At 37.8% G+C, this 23,297-nt stretch overlaps 1 protein-coding gene across 4 annotated transcripts in view; it reads left to right on the top strand.

Annotated features, from left to right (window-relative positions):
* Window positions 1-20,179, top strand: part of cpeb2 (cytoplasmic polyadenylation element binding protein 2) — a 32,336-nt gene extending 12,157 nt beyond the window's left edge. Inside the window, exons 3-11 of one of the 4 annotated variants that reach the window (XM_052594823.1) lie at window positions 3,599-3,689; window positions 7,634-7,684; window positions 10,167-10,190; window positions 10,772-10,936; window positions 11,175-11,264; window positions 11,580-11,698; window positions 13,222-13,336; window positions 14,113-14,294; window positions 16,420-20,179. In XM_052594823.1, coding sequence (XP_052450783.1) covers window positions 3,599-3,689; window positions 7,634-7,684; window positions 10,167-10,190; window positions 10,772-10,936; window positions 11,175-11,264; window positions 11,580-11,698; window positions 13,222-13,336; window positions 14,113-14,294; window positions 16,420-16,647 — 1,065 coding nt within the window. In that variant the 3' untranslated portion in view covers window positions 16,648-20,179. The remainder of the gene's footprint in view (window positions 1-3,598; window positions 3,690-7,633; window positions 7,685-10,166; window positions 10,191-10,771; window positions 10,937-11,174; window positions 11,265-11,579; window positions 11,699-13,221; window positions 13,337-14,112; window positions 14,295-16,419) is intronic. The other 3 variants (XM_052594825.1, XM_052594824.1, XM_052594827.1) reach the window with 3 other exon arrangements.
* The last annotated feature ends 3,118 nt before the right edge of the window (window positions 20,180-23,297 follow it).

Below are 23,297 nucleotides of genomic sequence, written 5' to 3'. Positions count from 1 at the left end.
ATTGTTCATTTGTACTTCATTTCGGACCAGATGAGTGTTTGGCACGTCACAGCTAATTCCTTTAATGCCCAGCCTAACAGAACTGAAATTAGGAACCTGCTATGCATGCTCTCTGGCCTTTATCACTTTCTTTTTTCCTCCTCTCTCAGGAAACAGGTCTGACTCTACTAGTATCTACGGTATTGTTCATTTCCATAAACAGGGTGCTGTTTGGAATTCCTCACATTCCACGGCCTCTCCTCTTTCCTCCTGTCCTCTCCTTCCTTCTCCGCGATTGCTCTGCGTTCCTGAGATCAAATGTGTCATGTTCTGAAAAGACAGATAGAAATGGAGGAAGGAGGAAAGGATAGAGATACTGTGTTGTTAGAGTTTATTCATTCGATTTCACAAGAAATGTTTCGTAGGTTGAAATTTTAATGTGGGTGACAGAGCTGTAATCGAGATGAGTTTGAATCAATACTGAGACCAGGGTTGAACATGCTCCCTAGTCCATGGAAATATGGGGACTGAGTCCAAAACCATTTTTCCGTATATAATTTAGGACCATGTGGTGAGACCAGGTTCAAATAAGCTGCTTTCAACTTTCAAGACATGACAAATTATTTTAAATGGAGACAGGAGAATAGGAAAAACAGGTTATAAAAAGGTGATTCTAAACGTTTTTCATAAACATTTCGAGTTTGATTTTGAATGGTAGCTTGAAATCCAAACTCTCAGATCATGAGTCTTCAGGCCTTGTGTTCTCCGCTGGAGAACTGAAGCACTTTTCTAGACACTATTTCTGGCAATGTTGCTAAAGCTATATTTAGCTTCTTCAGCCCTGCGCTGTCTGCAAGCTCCACTGTGAGGGCCTGTGAATAGGAATGGATGTTGAAAGCGGCACAGCAATGAAATAAGCTCTTGCTTTTTAAAAGCTTTTCTACCTGTGGGAGACAGATGGCCGTGTAAGTGCCAATTGAAAACAGCTGCATGTGACGCAGTCAACACTGTGTGCTTTCCAAACCGCATCCATCATAAATATACACTAATGTGTCAGTCAGTGTATCTGCAGCAGAAATTATAAAGCCTTTAAATGTAGCCCTGCGCATTATATAGAAGTAAGAATTTGCTCCCATGACTTGATTATTTCATAATCATATTATAATAACTTGTTCCCTTGTTTTAATCAAATCGTGGCCACATATTCATTAGTTTTATTTAGGTTGTGGTGCTGTTAAATTGACCAGTGCACGTTAGTATTTTGTCTTACAAATAGATTAACAATTGTTTGGTTCCTCAAAGAACCAATCAGTCAACAGTTCTTAAGAGAATGTTTTTTTTTTTTTTTTTCATATGGCACTTTTCCACTGCATGGTACGGCATGGTACGGTTCAGTATGGTTCACTTTTGTTGGGTTTTCACTGGGTACAGAACCTGGTACTTTTTTTTGTACCACTTCAGCTGAGGTTCCAAGTGAACCATACCATCATCAAAACATGACGTGTAGACTTTGCTGATCACTGATTGGCCGGAGAGAATCTTCACTACCTGCGTTACTGAACTGACGACACAAACACAAAAGAACCGCTAGATTGAAATCAGCACAACCAGCGAAGGATCGAACGCAACTTTAAAACGAGTGCAACTTTTTTAACAACCTAAAAATGGTTGTTTCGTTATCATTTGAGGAAGTACAGACGTTCCTCTCGTTGAAAGCCGATCCAGCAAGATCGGCTTGATTGGGTGACGTGGAATTAAAACGTTTTTCACGAGTCGTGGCAGTAGAGGAGACGCAACAATAATGACGTGAATAATCCCGCCCACTCCAACGCAGTACTAAACTGCAGTGGAAACGCAAACTGAGCCGAGCCGAGTCGTACCACGTAGTGGAAAAGCGTCATGTGAAAGAACACTAGATCCTTTTGTGCGATGGAAATATTCCGTGAATGTTCTTAATGGAACCACTGATGGCAATAAAGAACTTTTCATTTTAAGTGTGTATAAAAGGTTTTGTTGCATTTTTTTTTTATCAAATTTTTTATCATTTTGATGTTCATACTACACATTGTTGGTGTAGTATGACAGAAAATAGTTTAGTTTGCTTAGGAGGCACTCTTATATGATGTCCATGCCCAAAGTTATGCCATTTTCCCAGCTGAAGTGCACTAGTGTTGGCTGATTCTCAATTGTCATGTAGTCCTATCGTCAGCCTCTGAGATCGCTATATACGATATTATTGTGCTAATTAATTTAACTATTTATTTACTCAGTTAACTTCATATTGTAGGATATTTTAGAGTAAAAATAGTCAACAGTCAACTAGAACAGTCAACTAATGAGGTACAGGACTTGATTTTATCGCTCAAGATTTGATTGAATGACAATTTGTAGGGCTTTTAATAATTTATTACTAGTTGGTTACATTCTTGGTCTTGGTTACATTACATTGTGAAGAAACATAGGTTGCTACATGTTTTTTAAGGAGAATTAAAACATTAAGACTAATGTACACTGCAAGATCTAACATTTGCATTTGTTTAGGTAATTGTCAAATAGTTATATTGGTTACTAAAAATGCCAAATTTTAAAAACACAAGAAGTATCATTTAACATACTTTTTAAAGGTAGTTTTTATGGAATGGATTGTATTATTTGTATTTGGTATTTAGTGCATTTAATTTTATTATCTTTAAATGTTATATTGAACAACAAACTTTTGTTAAAATGACTTTACATGTGCGTTAGTATGTTAGTTAACACATCAAAATAAGTGTATAACAATTGTTACATTTTAGATTATAAAAATATTTAAAATGTATGTGAAAATATGCACAAAGTGTTTAATTTGACATCATATTACATTAAGTCCACTTTTTAAAAGTGTACCTAATACATTTATTCATGCAAGAGTGCTCTCTTTAAATACACTTAAGCAGCCTTTTTTATTAATGTCACTTGTTAAGTACACTGGTAAGTGCACATTTAATACAAAGTCCATTTCTTTTCCAGACGTGTTTTCATAATGAGGGTCTCCTGTGTTTATCCTGAAGCTCATGGTCATGGTCTTGGTCTTGTGTCAGACACAGGTCTGTCAGGGCCAGCGGGTGGCGGAGAACTCTGTCTGTGTTCACATTCCTGCTTGGTCTCACTGTGGTAATGACACAGATATCTGTGGCATGTTGTTAGGCAGGTGTTGTGACTGGGAGATGGGACGCTGTTTTAAACGTCTACAGAAGGGAAGAGGGATATTCCGGTATTGCAACTGAATAACAAAAACAAGCGACACTCACAAATCTCCCACACAAGCGTTGGTTTCGTTCTGCCTAAAAACAGCCATGCGGTGAGACTAGTTTGACTGAGTCCAAATTACACTAAACCTAACAAAGCAGCATGGTTAATTCCATTCGTTACAGCTCCACAAACAACATTCCAGTGGCATTCAGTATTCAGGGATCCAGCGGTGACCAGTACGCAGAAGAAATGCCATTCCATGCGTTCAACTGTGCCCATTTGCTCCTGACTGCATTAGCGTGCTGCATGCCATCCCATAGTTCCCAAACACACTACATCTGTATTGCACATACTGTATTGACACATTCCTCAACTCTCTTTTCCTCAGGATCGGTCCAGGATGTACGACAGCTTGAACATGCACTCGCTGGAGAGCTCCCTGATTGACATCATGAGGGCGGAGCAGGACCCCCTGAAGGGTAAGATCCATTCCCTGCTCACCCTGAGTGTCTTATAAGGCTTTTGAAGACAGTTTAAACTATTTATGGCTCGTATGAGGTCTGTCTTCATCACTGTCAAAGAAGATCTGGAATTTCTACTGATTTGGCTTATTTTCATGGATTAATTGAAATAAAAGGAGAATATGTTGTAGAAGATTATGTTAAGATTTGCAATGACTAGTGTTGGTTCCAGAGATAATGGTTTCTTAATATAAAAAATCTGGTTATGAAACAGATCATTTGTGCTCTAAAATCTGATCGGATGACGTTCAGAGAAGTTGTAAAACTAGTCAGTATACACACACTTATACACATAAAACACAACAAACATTTGAGGCTTTCATATTTTTGTCTTGTAACAGTTTTTATTCATAAGTTAGTCTATTTCGACCCCTACTTAATTAACATATTATGATGACAACATATTCCACACATTATTGCTACTATTATCTTTAAATAATCAGATTGAGCTCTTGTGAAAAAGTAGCATACATTTTATGTAATGTTTTCAAACACACAATTGCATTTTAATCGTAATGTATTATAGTTTAAATGTATATTAAATGCAATAAGGTGAATTTTTTGACTCCCTGAAGTATGACGTAAGCACATCTTTATATGTAATTTCATAATTACAATATAAATACTTTTCATAAAATGTACTACAAGTGCACATTCAATACAATTGAGTGCACTTCTTCTTCACAAGGGATGCTAGGCCTCTGAAACGCCTCTCAGTTTTCACCCCGTTCCTTCATCCACCTCCATATGTTTTGGTATCATACGCTCACTTTTCATAATCAAGTGAAGTCTCGATGGATATAATCGAGTCCTCTCTAAACATCTTACACACTGAATATCGTACTGTAAAATAGGTTGCCAACAGCGTTTTATGTTGGAGGTTTCAGGCACTCCATGCTTCGTATCTAAGCATGGTAGAAGCACTGTAAAGCACTCTGTCTCATGTCCTTTGGCTTTATTTTGTGTTGCGTGGCGAGTGTCACATGAGGGTGGATGTGCGTGTGGTGCTGTGATCAGGGTGTGGCACTGCTCTCGCTCAGCCTGCTGGAGCAGATGGACCAGACACACGGGGAGAGGGAAGGGCATGGGGATGGCTATATTTAGCACAGGACACACTCTGCCACCCTGTGTGTGACAGATAAAAGACGAGAGTAAATGTGGGTCTCTACGGTTTACGCAGGCCCTCCTTTAAAGTCAACATGATCATCTGATTTCGTGCATGACTAATAATGCAACCGTTCTAAAATATTGCTAGCGTTATTGTAAATGCTGGTTGCTGTCATTGTGCACATAACAATATATAATAGAAATGATTCCAGATGCTATGGAATATGCTGTTTCTGTCACAAATCAAGTCATATAACTTTCAAATAGCATTTCATGTTGACTGTAATCTGTAAATTGGGTGTTAATAGTACAAACCACCAGATTGTGATCTACACGTTTTATTAGGTAAGCTACCTGTGCTTTAGCTTTTCAAACATTGAACAGATCATGGGAGATGTGCCGAGCGAACCACAGTTTTAAGAAACCTGTTTAATGAACGATGATTCAGTTAATGGGTCGAATGCATCAGGGAATGTGCTGACTCTCGCAAAGCGTTCAACACAACGCAGTGCTGTTGAAATATTAAAGACTAGGCAGAGATATCAGACCGCTACTCAGTATCGGTTTGTCTTGTAATCACAAAACAGTGAAAAGAAACAATAGTTTGATTCACTGTGGATAGATGATGAGAGTTCTGCGAAACATTGTAATGTCTCTAGGAGAATCTGCGTTCAATAACTGGACAACAGATGGTGTGTGTGTGTGTGTGTGTGTGTGTTAAGAGGACTTACACATCTGATTCTCTGTGTACCTGGATGTTTTCAAAAAAATCTGTCAAACTAGATTATGGATAAATCTCAAGACAGCATGTCCAGGTTTCCACATTTGACCCCAAAATCAAAAAAAAAAAAACAAAAAAAAAAAAAAAAAAAAAAAATATATATATATATATATATATATATATATATGGATCTAAAAAAAAATATATATATATAAAATAAATAATAAATAAAAATACTAACTTCTCGACATTTTCACTGGTTTTAATTTTAGATGTTTATATATTTAACACTAGTTTTTTTTTTTCAATTTACAAAAATACGTTTTTACATTTTAAAAATACAATTTTCAACTAGACAGTATACAAATTAGCATAAATTATGTAATTCCATAAATATATGAAAATGCTTTTGCTTGAAAACAATGGAACACAATGCAAAATAAATAAATAAATACAGACTGCTTTGGTTTTCAGCATATTATTACTGATACATTTCAAGACTGACACGAGCCATTTTGCAATTTCGACAAAACTTAATGTGTTAGACACCAAGATAACATTATATGTGTGACAAACAGAATTTAATTTAATGCCCTTCTCTCTATCTGATGGGGCCCCTCGCTTTGGTTGGGCCCTTGGAATCATCCTAACCACCCCCATGTTGAAGAGTCCCTGACAAAGACAGATTCAAAGTACATTTTTACTTAAGTAAAGTCTTAAGGCCCTGTTATACTTCAAACAAAATCAAAGAATAAACAGAAAATGTCATTCATTTTCAAAAGACTGAAAGGAAAGAGTAAAGATATAAGGTAGCAAGTACCAAATACATGTTTCAAAGAAATGTTACACCAAACTGCTGCTGTTGTTCTTTCAATAAGCAAATTTTAAAGGGTTTACAATAAATGAAATGCCAAACGAATATACAATAATAAACCTTTGTTTTTATCAAAAGTAAATCACAACACCACATAAAATATAAAAAGACATACTTTTTCCAGTTTAATAAAATAAATGAACACTAATAAAATAAAGTAACAAACTGACCAATATATTTTTTTCCACATCATTCTAAAGTTCTCAGACTACGAGCCATTCACACATCTCATAAAGGACTGATTATGGACTGGTTCTTTTGTATTGCAGACCTGATAGTTGACTTGGCGTGAGCGTCGTGACTCATGTTTACATTAATCTACACCCCGCCTCCAGCAGTGCGGGGGTGTTGGAAAGTTTGTTAATAGTATAGCGTTGTTGCTCAGCCTTTTCAAACTTCTTTTTGCCCCAAAACGAAAACAAACTTTGTTTGAAGTATATCGTTGCCTTTAAGTACTCATGTGTCAACTGGTATGTGTCATGTGACAGAGCTTCAGATTTGATGCTCTTTGTTTGCAGATGTCACGTGACTAGGGTCAAACTTAAGCGTGACCTAGGAACACAACAAAGCTAGTTCATCATTTCTAGAAACATTCCTCGTGAGAGACAAAGCCTTTGTTTCACAATCCCAATAGAATCAGAACCTCTTATAAGGCCTGTGATAATAACTATATTAGCATTGACACCAATGCACAATATCAGTCTGTGTATCACTGCAGTTATATCGTCTGCTTTTTAAATGCTTTAAATCCGAGGGATTCTGATTAGCTGTCAGGGTTTGTATCATTCATTAGTTGGAGAAGTCATTGCGAAAGTGATTCCAGTGATAAATTATCCCTCTGTGTTGTTATCATTGTAGTTGTGAATTAAAATTGTAGTTTTGTAAATGGTGTGAACGTGGCCAGTTTGGATTCTAGCATTAAAATATAAGAAAAAATACTACTCTTCATAAGAAATGCATGAGAGAACCAACCCACTGATTCGGTGTTGTTAGCATGTTGCTTATCTAAAGATACAATGTTCAACACATAAAAACACAAGCAGAATAGCAGAGGTTGTTAGCCAGTCTGTTCCAGTGCAATATGGGATCTAGATGCTTAAAATGTCATACATATGCAGCTCTGTAGGTTTTATAATGCTGGCATGGGGCTATATGTTTCACACTGCTCTCTCTTTCTCTGTCTCCTTCTCACATGTTCAGGCCGTGTGGGATGCCCCCACCCAGCCGCTGATGGCCTACTCATGCTCAATGGTAATTATGACAGTGAGCTGCAATACTTTTTCTTCTGTCTGTAATACATTACAATACAGTCCGATGTAGGACTGGAAATCTATATATTTGTGAAGTAGACAGGCTGCCTTAAACAAGTTGCTAATCACATCGATGTTACGCACTCTAAGTATGACTTCATTAATTTACCTTGATTGTGTAATGCTTGTTGTCTTAATTTTATTTTACACATATTTTCCTGTTATTTTTGCATCCGAGTTCCACGAATAGTTCCGCAATGGGATTTCAACAATTTGACATTTTGATTTAATGCATGGTGAGGTAATCCTGTCTGACCAATCAGCTTGCTGCATTCAGACAGAGCATCTGCCAGTAGGGCTCTGTCCGTTTTTAGCCAGCGTGACTCGTCGTGTTCGGATGGGCTGAAATTCGCAACGCTCAGTTTGGATCACAGTCTCTGATGCTGGGCAGGATTGTGCTCTGCTCTTTTGTGATGACTTATTTCAGTAACAGCTGTTGCTGTCTTTTTTGGATAATCAGATCATCATAGATTATACTCTAAAAATAACTGTTGTTGTAGCCAAAAGGCTTTGTTTTGTTTGCTTCAATCAGTGGTGTTTACTAAGTAAAGCATCATGATTGCTGTTGCTCATATTTAGGGTAAGTGATCTGAACAAACCCCTAAACAGATCTATTCTACCTGGGCTCATGGCATAAATGTACCGGTGTGCACTTTTTAGCAAGATACGAAATACGTACCAATAAGTACTTATCACTGCAGTTTCCAAAATAAATGAAAGTAAAAAGTGAAAAAAAAAGTGACGTGACATACAGCCAAGTATGGTGACCCATACTCCGAATTTGTGCTCTGCGTTTAACCCATCCAATGTGCACACACACACAGTGAACACACACAGTAAACACACACCTGGAGCAGTGGGCATCCATTAACCTGTTAGCCAGCATCCCCCATTATGGGACTCACAGCTGAAAGTGCTGTACCTAACTTATAATTGTAACAGTTTCCTACTTCAGTGTGTTACAAAGATAATTTTGGTGTCTTTAGAAAGAAGACCCTTTGGGCTTTACTTTTTATCAACCAGATTTGATAATGCTCAAAAATATTAAAAGTTATAGACACTGAAGTGCCTTGAATTCTTTTTAACACACTTAAATATATATATAAAAATACATGAAATTAGTCCTGGAGCAATCTAGAACAGTAATGGGTTGAAAGCCACATGTCTCTAGTTTCTATTTCAAATATGGGACAAAAGAGGGGCAATCAGTCCTTGTGATTATTGTGAGCTACGTTGATCTTAGAGTTCTTTGGTTATAATGGTTCTGCAGTCTACTTAGGCTTACAATGATTATGAGAAATGCAGTCCCGATCATGTTCATACACCTCTCTGACATCTCTGTCGTATGTGATTTTGAACTGGTTGTGGAGCTTGTGTGGATCTGGATCACATGAGCGAGAAGCACATGTGTAAGTATAGATCACATGATCTTTAAGAGCTTTCACTAATATTAGTCAATTGATCCAGTGGAACGTGTGCTGTGCCTCATGTGATTATTTGGAGTGACGTGTGAAGAGGTTTTTTGAAATATGCTTTTATGAATAAATTTTAATTATTGCTTATTCATGCATTATTGGAAAACAAAAGTTCCTCTCACTGATCTATCAGTCTTCTGAAAAGACAGTTTTATGCTGGTTTTAATGCTAGTCTGTTTAGGGGTGGGTAGTATTTCAATTGCTTAAATAAAAAAGGTGCAAAATCTTCAACCTTTTCAAGCCAGTTTGAACACAGTTAATGTCCTGCAGCTTTCCAGCACAGTCTCATAACAGTTCATAACCTTGCGTTTTGGTAAATTGGTAAATTATATTAGATTTTATTTATACATTTCATACAAACTGCCCACACTACACTGAGGGTTAGGCCTACAGGTTCATGCTTTTTTTTTTTTTTTATCAAAAATGGTCTTGTACGTTTTCCAACAAATCACATTATTAGGTATTTGTAGTAAAAATGGTTAAAATCGGGTTTCACCTAAATGGTGAAATAGGCTACACCAAAAAATATATATTTTTAAATAAAATAAATAAATTGAAAGTTTGTTTTGGCAAGTTTTCATGCAAACACAGTTGGTGTCTTGATTGCAAACAGTTGGGAGAAAACTGGATCTGTGTTTGAACATTGGATCCATCCATTAGGTCTTAAAGTGACAGCAACCTAAAAAACCTGCTGCTGTTTGTGTCCTTATTGTTAGTCAAATTAAATTAGCCAAATGAAATCAAAATTGGTATCCGTTTTACTGGTATCTAAAATTTGGGCATTGTAACAACCTTATTTTCAGCAAGAAATAATTGTATTATATATATATTGGTCATAACACCATCTGCATGCTACTGTCAAGTATATCTGTTGCTAAAGCTAAACATAAAGTTAAGCTTTCAGTCAGTTGTTTCATAGTCTCCTGTATTGTTTTTGTTCACATGCAGCCAGGAGCTATGGGAGACGACGAGGTAAAATCCACTGTTTGTTATGCTATCTGTGTTAGCATGGCAGTATTCTGTGTCTGTGTATGGTGTATATGTGTGTACGATGCTCTTTGTGAACTTTTCATTGACCGCTAGCAACAATTTGATGAGTTTTTCAATATAATGGAGGCTTACTTGTGTTTTTGAGGCTTATTCTGACTGTGAGCCCCAGTTCACTGACACAAGCCATGATTTATACATGCATTGATGCATACATAAATTACATTGGTATCTATCTCAGGTGGTCTGATCACAATCGAACAGCGTTAAATTCAAGAGTAAACAGGGATCAGATTGATCCAGTCACTCAAAACACATTCAGGTGGTAGTTAGAAACAAATGTGCTATGTCAAATGTCCAGCTTTCCCTAGAAATAAATGAATGACTACGTGTTAATGTAATACTGTATACATTCATTGCACTAAAATAAGGGTTATTATGAGATTTTCCTCTATAGTGGTCACCAGAATTGTATTTGAGATGTGTAATGCTGATCAGATCACCAAAGGTGGATGTTAATACCAGGCAAAAACAAGAGTCCTCACCTGTCATTTACTTTTTAACAGGACGTTCCTCCCTCTTCCCCATTGATGACGGCCTTCTAGATGACGGCCATGGAAACCAGGGGGTCCTGGGGTCTCCTCACTGTTACCCCCATCAGAACGGGGAGCGCATCGAGAGGTTCTCCCGCAAAGTGTTTGTGGGCGGTCTGCCCCCTGACATCGATGAAGGTTCGTTTTAACAGAGCTTTAAAGTGTAACGCATGTATTTAAGGATGATTATTTGTTATGGTATATGACATACCTATGTGATATTTAAAATTAATTAGACATTTAATATTGTGTTTTCCAGCTTTAGAGTTCTTTACATCATAAAAATCATAATGTATATTTATGAAAAGGATCTGCAGCAGTTCCTGTTGCTCTCTCTCGTCTCTGTCTGGTTGTCACGATCTCATCTTTTCCACAGATGAAATCACAAGCAGTTTTCGGCGCTTTGGTCATCTGGTTGTTGACTGGCCACACAAAGCAGAGAGCAAGTCTTACTTCCCCCCTAAAGGTACTTCTAGTTAAATCACCACATTCATAGCAAACACAGCAACAGAAACCTGCATGTACATACTTTGTACTAGACATTATTACTGTTTTTCACATAGTAGAACTATTAGAATTCTCTTTCTGTTTTTATCATTAAGTACATTTGAAATTGAATGATCAAATATGTACTAATGAATGTTCTCTAGAACTAGCGAGAATCTCCCAGTGCCTCTGGTTCTTGTGATTAGTTTTTATTCATTCAGTCAGAAATCATGTTACACCGAGCTGTCATGGTTACAGTGAGTTACAGTGACAACTGTTGTGGGTTTTTGTCTAGGATATGCCTTCCTCCTGTTCCAAGAGGAGAGCTCAGTTCAGGCGCTGATTGAAGCCTGTCTGGAGGAGGACGGGAAACTCTACCTGTGTGTGTCCAGCCCCACCATCAAAGACAAGCCCGTGAGTCCACACACACACACACACACACACACACACACATACATGCTTAAGTGGATGTTAGTTAACACATCAAAACAAGTGTACTCCTTTAAAGGGCTTCCTATTATGCAAAATTAACTTTTACATGTGTTTGAACATAAATGTGTGTTGGTAGTGTATGTACACAACCACCCTACAATGATTTAATACCCATAAAATATTAGCATCTGTCAAATGTGACATCACATTTTACGAGCCCAGCCCTCGACTGTTGATGGACACTTTTCTTTTGACTGAGATAATATAAAATAATATAAACATGCAATTTCTTTAACAGCTGTTTGCCTTCACAGACGTGTTTTTAACATAAACTTGCATGTATTTGACAGTTTAAGTCAATGTTCAAAGTAAGACATGAAAGAGGACTCAGTTTAGTACTTGCATGCCATGTGACAGCTGCTTTCTGTGTGTTTGCTTTGGATGTGTGTGCCCAGGAAACCATATATCAGAAGTTTAAACTGATATGGTATAAAGGGGACCTATTGTGCCCCTTTTTACAAGATGTAAAATAAGTCTCTGATGTCCCCAGAGTGTGTACATGAAGTTTTAGCTCAAAATAGCCCACAGATTTTTATAGCTTAAGTTGCCACTTTTAGGGTAGGAGCCAAAACGTGCTGTTTTTGTCTTTGTCCCTTTAATTGCAAATGAGCTGGTCTCTGGCCCCCTTTCAGAAGAAAGCAACGCTTCAAGAGCTTTTGCTTCCACCAGCAACACACAACAATCTCACAAGTTTGTGAGGCGGTATAAAATGATTGGCATGACTTTATTGATTTGTTTTTGGTACATTTATTTCCAAAATGCAACTTAACCACTGTGTCCTTAGCGGCTTAGATGGAGGTAGACTGTGGAGCTCCTATGTTCATTGGTGCATACCAAAACACAACACTTGTAGCCTCCTTTGCACTGATATTGTATATCTCCAATAATGGAAGACTGCTACTTCTCTCTCAGGGCTATGTTTATGCTAATAGGGAAGAGAGCATCAAAAATGGGCAGGATTTTATCCCTTTCACAAACTGCAGCTATATAACTGTGTTCAAAAACCTTATAAAAGTGATTTTTGTGTAATAGGTCCCCATTAAAATCCCCATTTTTGCAGAGATTTTAAGTACAAGCTATAAAGGCACAGCCCTCCTCTGGAAAATGGGGCTGGGAGCAGCTGCTCATTTGCATTTAAAGAGAAATGCAAGAAAACGGCGTGTTTCACTCAAAACAGACATTTTCAAAATGATACAGTAAATGTTCACAGACCCATTCTGGGGACACCTGAGACTTATATTACATATTGTAAAAAGGGGCATGATAGGTAGCCTTTAAAGCAAGATAAAATATTATAAAAAAATCATGAAAATGTTTTCTTTAATATTATATTTTAGAGTTGAAGTACACTACAAGTGCACATTTAATGAAAATATGTCCAATTATTTTTTTATGTTGTTATGTACACTGTGTTTTATATGTGGGATCTGTATGTGCTTTTTCAGGTCCAGATTCGTCCCTGGAATCTGAGTGACAGTGATTTTGTAATGGACGGATCTCAGCCACTGGACCCCCGCAAAACCATCTTTGTAGGAGGAGTGCCACGTCCACTCAGAGCTGGTACACTAAACACACCACTAGTTGTTATATTTGTTATAAATTGCTGCATATGATGTACACTGTAATGGGGTGACAGGGTTAAGAGATGTGCAGATCCAACTGGAAGCTTTTATTAATAAACATGGTCAAATCACAGGCAGGGTTGAACACCAGCCAATGGGTATGGTACGGGCAAGACACAAGATAGTCCAAGAAACAGGCAAGGGTTTAATCAACGGCAAACATAATCCAACAGGGCAAGGCAAGAGATAATCCAGGTTAACAGAAATAGTCCAGGCAGAGGCAAACAAAGTCAGAAACAGCAAGACAAAAGGGTAATCCGAAAACACAGGCAAGAATCTGAACACAGGAAAACAGGCAAGGCGAGACTATGACTAAATTGTAAAACTAGAACAGGCTCCATAGACTAGCTTTCGCTTTGAGCGTGATATGCGCTTACAATACTCTGAATGAATGGGTGTTACATTGTGTGTAATAGCTTTCAGGAGGTTCATAGACCAGATTCGTGACATACACAATGAGATGCCAATTATCACTACAAAGATCCTAAAATGATTTTTTTTTAATGAATAAATGTGGCTGGTTCCATAACTACTACAACAAGTATTTAAAAGTTAGTTTAGTAAAAGTGTGTAGTAATATATTCTCCTATTCAATAGTCTTTTGTAAATTTTTTAATGTATTAATTTCATTTTAACCGATGTGACCATTTCAAATTAAGTCCTCCATGTTTTATTTTTTATTATTAAAAAGACAAATTTTCTGTTTCTCTGCAGTGGAGCTGGCGATGATCATGGACCGCTTGTATGGTGGGGTGTGTTATGCAGGTATTGACACTGATCCAGAGCTGAAGTACCCAAAGGGGGCGGGGCGTGTGGCCTTCTCCAATCAGCAGAGCTACATTGCTGCCATCAGCGCCCGATTCGTCCAGCTGCAGCATGGTGACATCGACAAACGGGTAAATACACAGCACTTTAGCACAGACCATGCACTTCCACTCGGACTCGCGACCACATCAAATTATAACTTGCACATTTTCAAAAATGTTTTGCAAATGCAATCATTTAGGTTGCTGTCTAGAACCCTGCACTTGTTTGTTAGAGACTATTAACATCCAGGGGTGCATTTCCCAAAAGCAACAATGGTTGCAAGTTCAAGTTCAGTGGAATTAATGACAATAGTTAGCTAATGATGCATTTGGGAAAACTACTCTGTATACATCAATAGCGTATAGCATGCATACCTGCACATAGTATGCTATTTATTTATTTATTTATTTATTACCTGTGTACCTACAATACCCAAGCCACTTGCTAGATTTGGCCGAATGTGCAGTATAACAAAGAACTTGTGCCACAATGCAACTGATATTTATTTCAGTTCATCCGTCACATTGTGCTAAAGGAAAATGCCAGCGATTTTTCCATATTTCACTATTTTCTTCCCTCAAATTAGACGAGTTAATACGTACCTCCCCCATCTCAGTGCATGCACTTAATCACTGTAATACGTGGCGCCACTATGTTAGCATTTAACTTAGCACCATTCATTCCTTAGGATCCAAACAGGGATGAGTTTAGAAGCCACCAAACACTTCCATGTTTTCCCTTTTTAAAGATGGTTACATGAGTAGTTACACGAGGAAGTATGGTGACACAAAATAAAATCTGGTGATTTTCTAAGCGGATAAAAAATGATAACTATAATGTATGGCGGAAGAGCACTTCGCAGCACTTCAACCTCGGCGCAGTAATATCATCACTCCTGAAAACTCCCCCAAACTACTACCATTAGTGTTTTTTCTTGCGCTTTTTTATCTACTTAGAAAATCATTCTTTAAGAAACAGTAAAAAATGTGTGCTTTGTTTTTTATAACATTATATTATCTCCAAGTAGATTTCTATAAGATTTGATTAACACTATAAATGCACATTCAGTTCAATTAAAGCTGCAGTAGGGAACTTTTGACGCTCTAGTGGTCAGTAAACAGTACTGCTTGCGTCTTGCGGAAGAACATTGTAGCCGGAACTACTTCTCTCTGTTTATATCTATGAAGAATCACAAAGGTACTGGGTTACTCCGCCGCGGTACCCCCGAAGCAATCTAAAATAGTCTGAATATAAACACTTATTATAGGTGCACCCTAGTGATTCAGGACAAGCCAAAAACACGGTTTGGAAAATGGATTCATGGTGTACTCGCTTATTATGTTCATTTTTCTACATTCTGAACACAAACAAAGTTACGGACCGCAGCTCTGATTGGTTGTTTTTTACCGGGAGCTGATGACTTTCTGCAAATGGCAATAGGACACTGGGAGGAGCCAGAGGAGCTTGATTTTTTCACAGATTATCTGTCTCATATTCTACTGTCAGGACATAATGACAGGTTTAACAAATATGTAAAAAATATATTTTTACAAAAGTTCCCTACTGCAGCTTTAAGTAAACTTCTAGCATTGCATTGATGAATATAACTAACCACATGTAATAATTATACCATACCATATCTCAGTTTTAGATATTTTAATACTGTATTTTCCAAAAATATTACAACCTTTGAATAATATAAAAATGTTGAGTAGTCCAATGGTATAAATGTGTCATTATTATGTACACTTTATAGTCCAATTCATATGCACAAAATAGCTATAATTATGGTCTGCGTTGGGAAGTTACGCTAAAAAATACTTCAACAATGTAATAAGATTAAAATACGAATTATTTTCTCTATAAATCATTGCATTATTTATTACAAATTGCTTTTCAAAATCCATATCAACCTCAACCAGTTAAACAATATAAGGATAAACATGAAACTGATTTATACAAAAAAACTAAACAAAACAAAAAATATAATAAATATAATAAAATTGTATAAATTATTATTGAACTGACTAAATTATTTAAATTATTTTAAAAAAATAAGACTTATTCCTTTCTTTAAGGGAAAAGTAATTTAATTACTTATGAATGCATTATGCCTGACACTGATCATGGTACTGTTTATGTAGCTATATCAGCCCCTGCACTTTAGCAGAAGTTGAATTTAAACTACCGTGTTCTGCTTTTCATGTCACATAGGTGGAGGTGAAGCCGTACGTGTTAGATGACCAGCTCTGCGATGAATGCCAGGGGGCACGTTGTGGCGGAAAGTTCGCCCCGTTCTTTTGCGCCAACGTCACCTGCCTGCAGTATTACTGTGAGTTCTGCTGGGCAAATATCCACTCCCGCGCCGGACGCGAGTTCCACAAGCCGCTGGTCAAAGAGGGAGCCGACCGTCCCCGCCAGATCCACTTTCGCTGGAACTGAAGACAGGGATCCCGGGAACGCCGGGAGCAGCAGCATGCAAGGCGATGCAGAAACAACACATCTGCTGCGGGAAGAAAAAGAAGCTTAGTTTGGCTCCTGAACCCAAGCTGTCAGTATAGAGTACATAACCATATACATTATAGAGAGAATATATATGACTCTAAATATATAAATATATCTTTATCTTTTGTAGCAGCCAGAAACACTACACGCCTCAGTTTAAACTCACTACAAGTTTATTTCACCATACCACTTCTTTCTCCTCCCTCCCTGCACATCTCAGGCTCGGAACAGAGTTTTTGTGGTGCGATCGTGTTTTTTAAAAAGGAGATTAAGAAAAAAAAAAGAGATTGATTTTTTTGTAGTTTTTTCAAATTATTTTTATATGTGAGATTTAAAAAGTAGAAACGAGAATGTTTTCGCTTGGGGGGGCAGCCTGTCTGTACTGTTCATTCGTTCTGTCCGTCGTGTGTCCGTCTGCTGCTAAATCCCCCCCTAGTGGGCAAAGTGCGCAATTGTCTCTGGAAAACCCTTGATGACGTAATGTCTGATGCCTGCCCTGGATCTCTAACCAAAGGTACCAAAATGCACGGCCTGAAAACGAGATGTTTGCCGTGGAATATACAAAAAAAATTGAAAGAGTAATATTCACCCCCCCCCCCACCAACTTTGATGTTTTGCTCCAATGTGCTCTTAGCAGGAATAGGAATGATTCAATAACGAATTACTGAGACTTTCCATTTTCCACTGGCAAAAAAAAAAAGAAAGAAAAAAAGACAATACCTCAGAAAATTATTCTGGCTTGTTATTGCTCTACTCTTGCAATTTAATCACAAGCTATAGAAGAAGCTTTGCTGCTAAATAGGATATAATGAATAGATAGTGTCGGTGTTCTATGTAATGCCATTGTGACATCACTGGCAATGTCATACACAGAAATGCAGTCCGTTCCCTCTCGCACGGCATGGCTGATCGTCGCCATGAAAACACAGAATGTGAAAACTTACATGCATGTTTGTGGCTGTACATCATTTGCATGCAGTGTAAAGGTTAACAGCACATATAAGATAAACAAAAACAAAAAAAAATATACAAACAACACATGATGCATATTAACAATAAACAGAGGAATTTATGTAGCATGAGGTGTAAAAAAGGTCAGACACTTAGATATATAAGATAATCAATACTAATAACGAAAGGAAAAAAACAGTGTAAAATTCTTCGTAAAACCTTTGCATGCGTTGTTGTGATAATTCCTTTACGAACTTATTACGAGAGAAGTGATGTTAGTTTAGAGTAGTGAGTTCTGCCATTTTGTAACTTGATAATAAGTCAAGAGACGATGTGGTGTCCTGTGGTTTTCGTGTCTTGTCTTCGTGCCGTGTGAATCTAGTTATGAATTGAGGTTTCAGTTCTAGAGAATCGTCTCTCGACAATTAACCTTTGCCCTCCCTGAACACCCCTGAATGCCACCCCTCATATTGCGATAGAGCGCAGGACTTTAATATGTGTAGTTCGTAGGAATTCGCAGAAGGAATCGTACCCGTGGTCGTTTTGTCTGTGCGTGGTGGGTACGTGTGGTTCGTAGTTTAATCTCCAGACGAAATCTATTGGTAAAAACAGACCTAGAGAAAAGAGAGGAGAGAGATGTCACAAAAAAGGAACTCTTTCGCGAATAGTTTTGTAGAGTTTGCATTTTCACTCGGATCAGTCTTATGGACAATCTCAACAGAAGCAATGGCCGCTGGTGCCGTGACCCGTAGTTCGGTACTGTACCGCTCTTTCTGTCTGTATGTCATTCTTTTTGCACTCTATATATTCTTGAGTTCTTGGCTTTGGTGCCCTTGTCGTACTGTCCAGATTGTGCATGTGATTTAATCTTTCAAGTGTCAACAGTGAGCTGAGATTGTGTGTTTATTTATTGCGTATTTACAGTTTGTATTTATTTGTCGACGTGTCACCTTGTTTTAGACTCTTGAGGACACGTGATGCACTACCTTTTCGACTTCTCTCCTCTCTTTTCTCCTTTTAGAGAACCAATCCCTCTTTCCCTGACCTTTGGAGTCGAACGCAAAACGGTCTCTTTAATTTTGTATCACATCACCTTTTATTTTATACTATTTGGAAGAATTGCGACCTATTTTAAGTCTATTGGATAATTTAAATATCTTTATTTTTTGCATAATAACTTATTTGATTGTGTAAGATGCTGGACCCAGATTCTATTTAAGCGATGACGGCGATGTGCCGTGTACTCGGATTTAGTAGTCAAGGTGTTTCTGGGAGCTAAACAAGATGGCCGCTTCATCGTCATCGGTGTCTTTCGCTCTGTCGGTGACAAGTAGCACGCTCCATTTTCCGTGTTCCACACTGTCATGTATGTGTGGGTTTTCGTTGTCGTCATCGTCGTTTTGAAAAATCATATTTATTTGACTATTTTTGTAGACAGATAACTATTTGATTTAAATTGTATTTTTCTATTTCCTCTCTCACTTGATTAGCCCACGTATTTATGGTTACGTTCACATGCCGCGTCACGCTGGAAGACGCAAAAGGCAGTTTCTTGAATCATCCGTGCAGTTATGTGTGTTAATGTGTGTGTATATGAATCTATTTATGTATTATTGCTTAGCACACATCGATTTGATTACAATTTAAGTTGGTCGTGTATTTAATTTGAAGTAAGGAAGCATTGAGGGTTCTACTATGTTCATGGAAAACACTTGAGACTCTCCCTGGTTAGATGGAGGGGTATCAGCCCTCCCCTCACTGATACTCAGAAACTTGAATATAACACATTTTGAAAGGCTTACTAACCTCGAATCTGTGTTGTGACGTGCAATACTGTTTCTAATGTTTGTATAAAAAGTGAGAATTGCAGTGTATACCTTTTTAATGCAGATTTATTTTTTTCATTGCATATTTTGCAAATTTCTGATTCACAGTGTCATTTTTTACTGTCAGAAAAGATGAAACCCCTTTTTTTCATTGCAACTATTTTTAAATCCAGATATCTTTGTACTGATGTAAATGATTGTAGTTATTTTGGATAGTGTTTTGCTAACAAACGGATAAACTTTTTCATGCATATTTTCTATTTCTTTTTTGTTTGTTGGTTTGTTTTTTGTTTCTTGTTTTTTTTTTTTTTTTTACTCTAATAGTAGCAAAATATTTGGAATAATTTTTCATATTATATGTCATCATTATTTTGTATTTTTATGTGGAAAGATATGAATATATAATTTTATGATGCTAACTGCTAAAATATTATTTCAATTTGAATTATTTTTAAAGCTAAAATCTTTGTAATATTGTTAATGTTCTAGTTTCTAAATCAAGATTGTGTATAGATTCACACAAGTGGTTTATGAAGTGTTCAGACTGTAATTATTACTGAATGGCTCTTTGATATGCAAATTGAATATCATGTTGTTCATTATTTTGATTTGTTTTTGTATTTAAATGGGGTGTTGATTACAATCTTTTTTTTTTCATTTCCTGAATAAAAACCCATTCTGTTCAGACACAAGCCACGTCTTGGCCGTATTGTTTCGAATGAAATATCTGTAGTAAGCTTTTGTTTTTGTTTTTTATTCTTTTTTATTATTATTATCATTATTATTATTATTTGTATTCCTGGTCGTTTTTTTACATGTAGTGAGAAATTGTTTGTAGTAATGGAAGGGAGAAAACAAATTTTTTATAAAGATTTTCATTTACTGCCCAGTAGTGAATTCAAATCCATGAGCCTCCAGGCGCCCCCTGGTGGAAGAAGCACTTTGTTGTTGTTATGTTTATTTTATTTTATTTATTTATTAATTAAATCCAGTAGTAAATACGATGTTTTTAAAGCTTCTGTTTTCGATTTTCTAAAAAGAACATGACAATAGAACTTTGCAATGTATTCAAAAGCTCTAAAACTATTGCAAACCAGTACAAAGTGTATTATCAATTAAGCCATTGCCTGATATGAGAGAACAAATAAGCAGCAATTACCTGCAAGTTTGCACATACATAGATGCATACATACTTATGACTGTTACTTACCTGTAATCTTAATCTGAATGAATTGAGCCGCCTGTCAGTGTACCTGGCCCAGCCGAAGTAAACTCAGAAGGAGAACTGAAACGGAAACTGCGATGATGCACAGACTCGAGGTAAATGCACTAATGCGCACTTAAAAAAAAAAAAAAAGAGTAAAAATAACAATAATATACTCTAAAAGGTAATGTAAAAGTCATTCAAATGGGTCATAAAGATGTTACATGAGATGTTTCAGAAGTTCCAGCTCAGGTGAATGAGGACCAAGCCCTCTGAGAGGATAACATGACTGTCACTCCTGTGTCTTGTGTTTTTCTCCTCATCTGCCTTCCCTGACCTAGTTTCTCCTATGCTTCCTGTCTATATTCGGTTTTCCTGTTCTGTTCTGAGTGTATTAGCCCTGTAATTTATGAGTCCTGGTCCTGTCTAAATGTCTATCCCTGGTGCTACATGTGTATTCCTTGTTGTTTTGCTTTCATTAAAGACTGTTCTTAATTGAATCTCCTACGTCACCGTGTCTTCTCGCTCCAGCACAGTAGGCAACTGTGACAGAAGACAGGAACGAACAATAAGCGGCGCCCCTTTTCCTCATTTTTGTTCGCGGTTTTGAAAAGGGCTTCAATTCCCAGGTCCAGCCCAAGGAGGGCTTTAGTTCCTAAGTTAAGCCCAGGGATGGCTTCCGTCCCGACTGCCAGCTCAAAGAGTGCTCCCGTTCCAAAGTCCAGCCCAGAGAGGGCCACAGTTCCTGAGTCAAGCCCAGGGAGGGCCGCTGCTCCTATGTCAGGCCCACGGAGGGTCTAAGAACCTGGATTTTTCCCCAAAGGAATTTTTCTGGGAGGGCTAAAGGGCTCCTGGTTAAAGGGCTCTGGCCATGATGGCCGGACCGAGTGCCGAGGTCAAGGCCATGGAGTCTGCTCCACCATGCCCCCTGAGCTGCCATCCACCATGGTGCCCTGAACTGCTTGATCTGCATTGGGTCTTGGAACGGGTACCGCTCTGGAGGCCTGCTGTCCCGTGTAAGCCTTTCCTCCACGTTGGACAAGCCTTTGGAGAGGGGGGAGTAATATCAGTCCAGTGTTCCTGTGTCTTGTGTTTTTCTGCCTATGTGCCTTCCATGATCTAATTTCTACTTTGTTTCCTGCTCATATTTGGTTTTCCTGCTCCTGTTCCCATTAAGTTCCATTTTTTTTAGCTGTGTCCCAAGTAATCTCCTCATCTAGTTCTGAGTATATTGACTCAAAATGAAAGGTTAAAAATAAACCCTCTTTTCTTGGTTTTTCAGCATGAGAATTGTGCATGTAAAGTTTTAAAAACTAAATTAGGTTAGTGTTAGACATTCTTGTTTCTCTTCTTATTTATTGTTATCTGATATGCTGCAATTTTTATTTGATTTGATTTGGTGGCTGTCACAGTGATGTATCTCTGACAGTGAAGGGGTAGGGGTATCTCAAATCTCTTTTGGTTGGAGTCATGGGGTAAATGGAAGGTATATATAGCCCTTCAAACTAAGAATTTTCAGGACCATTTTGGGGAACCGCATTTGGGTCCAAACTCACCACCATAAGATATATATATATATATATATATATATATATATATATATATATATATATATATATATGTACGACTGGTAATTTTTCTCCAGTCAACGGTGAGTGGCAAGTGTGGCAAAAGTTTAGATTTAGGTCGTGTTTGCAAGTGAATAAATTAGGACAAAAGTATTAAGCGAGTGTCTACTACAGCGACTCAGGCATGTGCTTTTGCTCTGTGGACAATTCTTCAGTTGCTCCACTGCACACCTCCGACCACTTCCTCATTACTGCTAACCTAGCACTTACTCCTGAAGCTGCAGACACTCCAACGCAGGTCACCTTTCTACAGAAACTACACACTCTCTCTTTCTCGCCTATCCTCTGTGGCTTAATCCTCACTTCCTTCACTCTCTCAGTTTTCAGCTCTGGACATGAACAGTGCTACGGACACTCTTTGCTCCACTCTAACCTCTTGCTTGAAAAACTTTTCCCACTATCGTCTAGAGTAGACCACCACGCACCACCCCATCTGCCCCCTGGCTGTCCGAGGTTCTCCGTGAACATCACTCTAAACTCAGGGCTGCAGAGAGGAAATGGCATAAATCAAGGAACTTTACCAACCTCAGTGTGTATCAGTCTCTCCTCTCTTCCTTCTCTGCAAATGTCTTCACTGCTAGAACATCCTACTACCACAACAAAATTAACAACTGTTGTGATGCTCGGACACTCTTCAAAACTTTCTCTTCTCTTCTTAATCCACCTCCACCTCCTTCTCCATCGACTCTTACAGCTGATGACTTAGCAGTTTTCTTCAATTCTCCACACCGCAGGCTGAGATTAATTTCACAATGACCAATGCACACTCTCTCTCCTCCTTCTCTCCACTCTCAACGATGGATGTTTCCTAACTTATCTTGTCCAATCATCCTAGTACTTGTCCACTTGGTCAGATCACCTTCTTCAAGCAATCTCTTCTTTAGGCATATCTTCACTCACTCACATTATCAACTCCTCTCTTCACTCTGGAACATTTCCCTCAGCATTTAAGCAGGCTCGGGTAAGCCCACTGCTTAA

Source organism: Carassius gibelio, chromosome B23, assembly GCF_023724105.1.
Source record: "Carassius gibelio isolate Cgi1373 ecotype wild population from Czech Republic chromosome B23, carGib1.2-hapl.c, whole genome shotgun sequence".
In the NCBI taxonomy this organism is placed as follows: domain Eukaryota; kingdom Metazoa; phylum Chordata; class Actinopteri; order Cypriniformes; family Cyprinidae; genus Carassius; species Carassius gibelio.
This window is presented reverse-complemented; position numbering and strand designations above follow the sequence as displayed.